Here is a 6,872-nt window from a genome sequence, read left to right on the forward strand (position 1 = left end):
TTTTCCAAGTGATTGGCAAGATTGCACATTATTCAACAATATTGCTAATGAAATTCCCCATTGATGTTCCAGCCGTGCTTTATCATCGCTGGGGAAATCTTGACTTAGCAAAGAAGCACTATGAAGTCTCTCTGAAGCTTGATCCTATGGCGCCTGGAACCAAGGAAAACTACAACCTCTTAAGAAGAAAACTGGAGCAGCTGCAAAAGAAGGGCGGTGCCTGATGTTCTTTTCCAGGTTGTCCGTGCATGCTGTTTAAGACTAATGCTACATGGCTACTTTTGACCATGTACAGGATTCAGTCATTATTTCTCAAAAATGATAACAACCACCAGCACCACACACTTGAATGTCCAGTTTTGCCCTCCTACAGATCCTAACATTTCAGCTTAAGGGATCATTTTATTTTTACTCTCGAACTGCTTTTCAAGTCCATTACAACATTTTTATATGTATATGAAAGCAACGCAGATGGAATTTCACAGCTTACACTTGTCATTTGATATCTTCATGTGACATTTTAGTAGAAGGATGAATAGCAGAAGGTGGTTTTATTTCTGAAGGGGATACTTAAAAGTGCAATTTCCTGTTTAAATCCTGATCTTTTCAAGTATAAAGAATATCTGTTCACTTCAGTTTTATTACTGCCTTCTACTGCCAGTCCTGCAGAGCCAGTGAAAGAATGGATTCTCTCCAGCACATCAGTCTACTCATATAATTTTGGTTACTTGTTTCTGTCTCAAGACTGTGAAGTGTTGGATTTGTACAGGAGTAAATAAGGGCAAGGATTTGACCATAAATGTCTGTCGGCCAGTGTACTGCTGAGGTATGCTTGAGTGTAGAAAATATTCTTAGATTAAAATGGAGATTTTAGCAAGCAGCAAAGGGAAATGAAGTGTGAGGCAACAGAGGAATCAGCTAGAGTTTCTGTTCTTGCGGGCAGCCTCATCTAGTACAGACAACATGGCAACAGGTCAGAATTGCTTTAGGTCCTGTGGCAAGTCAGTGGTCTAAATGCAGTATAGTGTCTGCAGGAGCTAATTGCCGTGTTCTTAGGCATTTCAGTGCTTTCTTGTTGAGGACATTACACCTTTCAGCTCCTGTACTGCTGGCGAATAAAGAGGTAATTTCTGTGACAATACAACTGTGCAGAAGATCTGACCTTGGCTGTTGATCTATTACTTGGAAGGAACTTGGCTTCACCTTTGTCTCCCACGGCTTGTGTGTTTACTGAAGGGACAGATAAATAAGAATAGCTGTTAATGCATAAACTGGGCAGATCGATGTGGGATGATTCAGAGGTGGTATATGTTGATACCGTGATACCTCTCAAAAGGGGCCATGCTTTAATACATGTTTGAACTCTGGCTGTCCAGAGTTGTTTGTCATGTGCTAATATTTACATTCCTGCTTCAGGAAGTAGTCACATGTCTGTATTTGTGGTGGTTGTTTTTTTGGTTCTATTTGTTTGTTTTGGGGAGGTTGTGTTGAGATGGGTTGGTTTCTTTAAGATTGAAAGTTTGCTATTACTTTTGAAAACTGAGGAGCTTTACCTCTCTTTTAATATTCCTTTATTCTTTCCAACCATGTCCCCTTGAAGAAATTGATCAGTGCAGTATTTGCAGCTTTCCTAATTTGTCCAATGATTACTGTATAGGTGATTGTGTAATGTTCTCCATAAACAACTCATGTATGTGTGGAACCATTTCAAGTCTCCGGTAAGTTCCTGCCACAGGGCAGGATGTTGTGTGACCTTCTCATCTGACCACCATATAACCATTCTACATCTATAATATGATTTGAACCTACAATAGGCTGCTTTTATATTATAAATTTGCTTGGAAATGGCAGTTGTTTCAATAACTGTGTCTACTGAGCACACTGCAATACTGCAGAGCTACCAAAGCATCCTCTGGCAAAGCTAGTTCAGGTACTACAAGCTGTGCAGCTACTTTTACGTAATATTTTTGCCAGATTAGCTGTAAATCTACCCGGCAAGGCTGTTGCAGTGGGGTGCTGTCCACAAATTTGGCTTTGAATGAACTAATCTGGCTACATTATATAGTATGCTGCTGTACTGGTTTTGGTTGAGGCACCAGAGGCATATATGTATGCTCCTCTCCTGCAAATACAGCCTGTTTCTCAGCAGGACTAATTAGTTCATATAGGATACTAAGTTGATGCAATTGTTTTCATTTCTTCTGGTTTCTGGACGGAATTTTCAGAAACTAGTTTCTAAATATATTTGCAGGATATAAACATGCTCTTTGGTAAGCATCTGGTAAGCAGAACACTGCACCAGTACGGCCAGTCATCTTCTGATGACCACCATAGTTAGCCAGTGCCAACTTTTGTATCTGAAAGGTGCTGAAATAGATACACTCTTCAGTACAAACAGCAGGCTTTTAAGGCTTTCCATACGTAGCCCACTTTTCATCGATATAGAGAACATGTAGCTTCTTTGGTCATGAGGAATTAAAGAGTTGGGGTCTGGCTGGATGAGTTAATTTATAGCAGAAGATAAATGTGTTTAATATAGTCAGGTCTTTTCTGTATATTTGGAATAATACATCCTGAGTTTAAATTATTCTCATCATAAAATCCACATGCGTAGTTTTCCCTGTTGCTTTCCATATTAGCTTTACAAAAATCCAGTAGAACAATATTATGTATGGGGTATGAATTCTTTCTAGATCATTATAAACCAAAGCTGTCATAGAAATTCCTCTGTGGAAGTCAGTTTGTCCTTCTACTCAAAAGTCTTAGATGCAAGAGACAGACAAACAAATCGGATGTTTTGTTAGTATTTGAAAATGGTTTTTACTTTTCAGTATGGACAAGATGATTTCTTCTTGATTAGCTTTCTGGCTACCTGTATATATTTTTGTGAGGGTTTATTTGTTTTATATAATTTTCAGTGCTATAAAAATTCATTTAATTACTTGTATGATGGTAATAAGAAGGATACCCTTATATCTGAGTGTAATGTTGAGGCAGAATTGTGTTCAGAAGAAGCCACAAAGATGACTGCTTTTCTAATTAAAATTTCCTTAAGACTTTCAAGAATATTTTTTTTTTACTTTATTTTCAGAAATATTTTGAAAGTGCGAATAATGCAGTGGATTTTATTAAAATGGTTATAATGCTAACCTTTTGCTTGGTCTTTCATACCTCATAACTGACTCCTGGAACACTCAACCCCAAAGAGAGAAAGGTGAAGAAAAACTGGGTTTGTACATAACTGTTGTTACAAACACTGTCTTTCCAGCTGGATTTTTTTCCTATTGCTAATTACAGAAGATTAAAGTTTCCTTATCAGCTGGCCTGCTTGATTCCCTAGGGAAATTAAGAAGCCTGGTTACTTTTTTCTTCTTGTTTGTTTTGAAAAATTGCTTGTTCAAATACGGTTCTGAGGAGAGAAATATGGAATGATGCACAGAATGGAGTCTGAAAAATAGTCACAATGATTGCTATGGATGGCAGTCTCTTTTCACCAAAACCTTCCCTAATTATATGTTTCTCTCATGTCTAGACCAATGCCATGTACATTAAGTTTCCTGTTATTTAATTTCATACTTAGTATTTAAACTTTGGAGACGTGGATTGTGTGTGTGTTTATGGGCACTGAGAAATAAAAATCTTCAATACTTTTGAATGGTTTCCTAAAAATATTGGGCCTGTTCACTAGGAACTCGTTTCCTTCATATCTGAGATACCTGCATCTAAGCTATTTATCCTAGTTTCTCTGTATAGTCACTGGAGGTGGGGAAAGGTAATGTGAACTATGATTCATCTCCTAAAGGAAGCATCTTTAGGATGTGAGGAGTCATGTACTTGAACCAGGTATTCACCTTCACTAACTTCAAAGGATAACTAAGGTGATCAGCTCATATACATGAAGAAAATATCCCTTGATGCTTTCAGCTGAAGTAATCTGGTCCCATGCACCTCTAGCATTCTCATACATTAGTGGCCCCAAGAATGTTAAGAGATTGGCATTGAAGCAAACTGGCAGGTACTTGCCTTGAGAGTTGGAGAGTTATAGTAGCTGGATGAGGGAATGGGATAAAACACGTTAGGATAACTTTGATAAATTTACATGACTGATAAAGCAATGAAACTCTGTGTATGAAAACAGAACATTCAAGTCCAGTTCTATTATTTTCTATCTTGTCTGTTTCTGTAATAAATGGTAATAACTTCTTATTGAATTGACTTTTGGCATCCTTCACTCTTACTTTAAAAAGCAATCTAAAGCAACTGTAAGTTTGCAAAGGTGAGGTGTTTTTTTTTTCTTAAATTGAAGTTGCCATTTCAGGCTGTAGCTGTTACAATGTTAAATGCAATAGCATAGCCCATTTCAGTATGGTGAGGTGTTTTAGTTTCAATATCTTGATATTTATTTGCTAGTTCCTGCCTGTGTTCCCTATTTCATGTGAGCATTGGTGCATTTACATACCTGTTGTTACATGTAGATACCCAAGTGTTTCTTGGCTTGGCCCTTTCACTGAATAGCACTTCTGCATCTCTTGGTGTGTCTCCACCAAACGTGTTTATGAGGGCACATATAACTCAAGAAGACTAAAATTTACTAGAAACAACAGTGAGATCACATGGCTGGATTTCTGCTATGTAAACATCAAGGGAGCCAAATTTCTGTCATGTACCACCATAAGAAGCAGGTGCCACTAGTAAGGGGCACTTCAGACTCTGTGCTGGACTGCACGATAATGTGAAGTGGTTGTACATAGGTGTAATGTTATAAACACAGCAACTTGGACTCTGTGCTTTAAGGAAAAAGGACCATACAGCCACTCCAAGGAAGAGGATGTGCACAGCTGCATGGGCTATCAAGCACTGGAGGACAGATGACCTTTGTATTAGAATGCTGCACTGCAGTGTTGTGGCATGGGTGTTCAGTGCGTGTCAGTAATGATACATATCAAGTGGTTCAGGGTTTTTTTAAAACAAATTTTTTTGTTAGGAAAAAATCTGTACAGGTATTGTGTAGTTTATGATTTCTGAGATGAACTTTTTTATGTAGCGTTAATCATTTAGATTGCCAGTAGTATGTTCCAATTTATTTTCAGCTGAGCAAGAAGTAAATACATTTGTAATTAAGCCATGAAATAAATCTCCATTTTGCTATCTTTTTTTGCATAGCTTTTAATTGTGACAGTGGTTTTTATTTTTGTAGTAAGTTTTTGATTCAGGGTTCTGCTAAAAGCCAGGAAGAAAATCTAATGGGCCTGGTAGACTGGCACTGAGACATACATAGGAAGACGTTCACTTGGAGTAACAGTTCAAAATCTTGATTCAGCATGATTGTATTGATGTTGAATGTGTGTGCCTAAACAACAAAAAGAAGCACTTGAAGAAAGTGATATAATACATAACTAATTCAAGCTCTAAAACAATAAAATATAGGAAAAAAAGCAAGAGCTACTTCCTCAAATGCTGAGCAATCTTGTTGACTGCCAAAATCAGATTCGTTTCCTGGTGTACACCAAGCCAATAATTGCACAATCAAGAGAGACATCAGTTATTTATTTCACAGTTGCACAAGCCTGGGCGCTCCGTGGTATTCCACAAATCAAGCACACCATCTATCAAAACCTCTTACTATTTATACATTTTAGCAAACAAAGGAATAAGTGCTCATTGGCTACAAGTTACACAGTTCTCTTCCTAATTAGTATTCTACCTTCTATTTGTTAATGACTCTCTCGTTTCTTATTCTAATTAGTCCACACACTGAGTCTTTTCCTTTTGGGTTGGTGGTCACAAAAACCCACTGCTGGAATTGCCTTTACGCAGCTGGAGCTGATTTCAGCACAGTTGCTGAGTTGGGTTTATCAGTTTCTTCCTTATCTTGGGAGTTCTGCCAGATGTATTTGTGGCCCATAAATTCTGCATTCTTTGTGTCCAGTATCAGTGGTACATCCTTCTTCCCAAGCTTTGTTAACCCCCTAGGTCTGAGATCATTGAAGCATATCAAGCCGTAAACTTTTAACAAGGCAATTCTACCAACAAATAATTCGTTTTTCTAATAGCCATAGCCTGCTTTGAGGTCTCCCCTGTCTCCTCCAGGCTGAACAAACCAAGTGACTTAAGCTGCTCCTGGTATGGCTTCCCCTGTAGATCCTTCACCATCTTTGTAGCCACCCTTTGGATGCTAATAGCTTTATATCTTTCTTACATTGTGGTGACGAAAACTGCACCCAGGACTCGAGGTGAGGCCACACCAGTGCAGAGCAGAGCAGGACAATGACCTCGCTCGACCGGCTGTCGACGCTTTGCCTGATGCCCCCCAGGACAGAGTTGGCCCTCCTGACTGCCAGGGCACTGCTGACTCATATTCAACTTGCTATCGACCTGGACTCCCAGGTCCCTTTCTGCAGCACTGGTGAACCAGTACTGAATCGTTCTATGTCAGTGCATAAGGATACCTCACTCTTATTCCTCCTAGCAGTGCATTCATTTTCTTACAGTGATTTTACTGTGTGGAGCCTTCACATGCTTTGCTGAAGAGCAGACCAATCCCTACAGAGCCAGCTTGAGGGAGTCCTCTGCTGGGACCTGGAAGCTGCCAGCAAAGACGGTAAACAGAAAGGCACTTGGCACCCTCCTACTTCAGCAGACCAATCTCTGTCTGCAGCCAAAACCCCTTCTTCTTGAGTAGTCAACAGCGTCTCTAAAATAATAAGGCGGTTTTTAAAGCTCCCCAAGAGCCAGACTGACTACCTGTGGTTGCACTGCTTGACGCACGTTTGTTACGGCCTCCAGAAGGCGAGGCCCCGGCACGGGGTTTTGGGAGCGTCTCTCCCCAGGAGCGCTGGGCGCTGCTCCTGCTTTGGCAGCCGGCGCCGACT

General features: G+C 39.7%; 1 protein-coding gene across 3 annotated transcripts in view; it reads left to right on the plus strand.

Moving 5' to 3' along the window:
• The window catches only part of TMTC4 (transmembrane and tetratricopeptide repeat containing 4), a 58,849-nt gene extending 52,226 nt beyond the window's left edge, over window positions 1-6,623 (plus strand). For 2 of the 3 annotated variants that reach the window (XM_027900071.1, XM_027900072.1), the window contains one exon: window positions 73-2,253. In XM_027900071.1, coding sequence (XP_027755872.1) covers window positions 73-224 — 152 coding nt within the window. In that variant the 3' untranslated portion in view covers window positions 225-2,253. Of the gene's footprint in view, window positions 1-72; window positions 2,254-6,491 lie in introns of those variants that run through there. The other variant, XM_027900074.1, reaches the window with a different exon arrangement.
• The last annotated feature ends 249 nt before the right edge of the window (window positions 6,624-6,872 follow it).

This window comes from Empidonax traillii, unplaced genomic scaffold (genome assembly GCF_003031625.1).
Source record: "Empidonax traillii isolate 1590-97213 ecotype Southwest subspecies unplaced genomic scaffold, ASM303162v1 scaffold703:size332946, whole genome shotgun sequence".
In the NCBI taxonomy this organism is placed as follows: domain Eukaryota; kingdom Metazoa; phylum Chordata; class Aves; order Passeriformes; family Tyrannidae; genus Empidonax; species Empidonax traillii.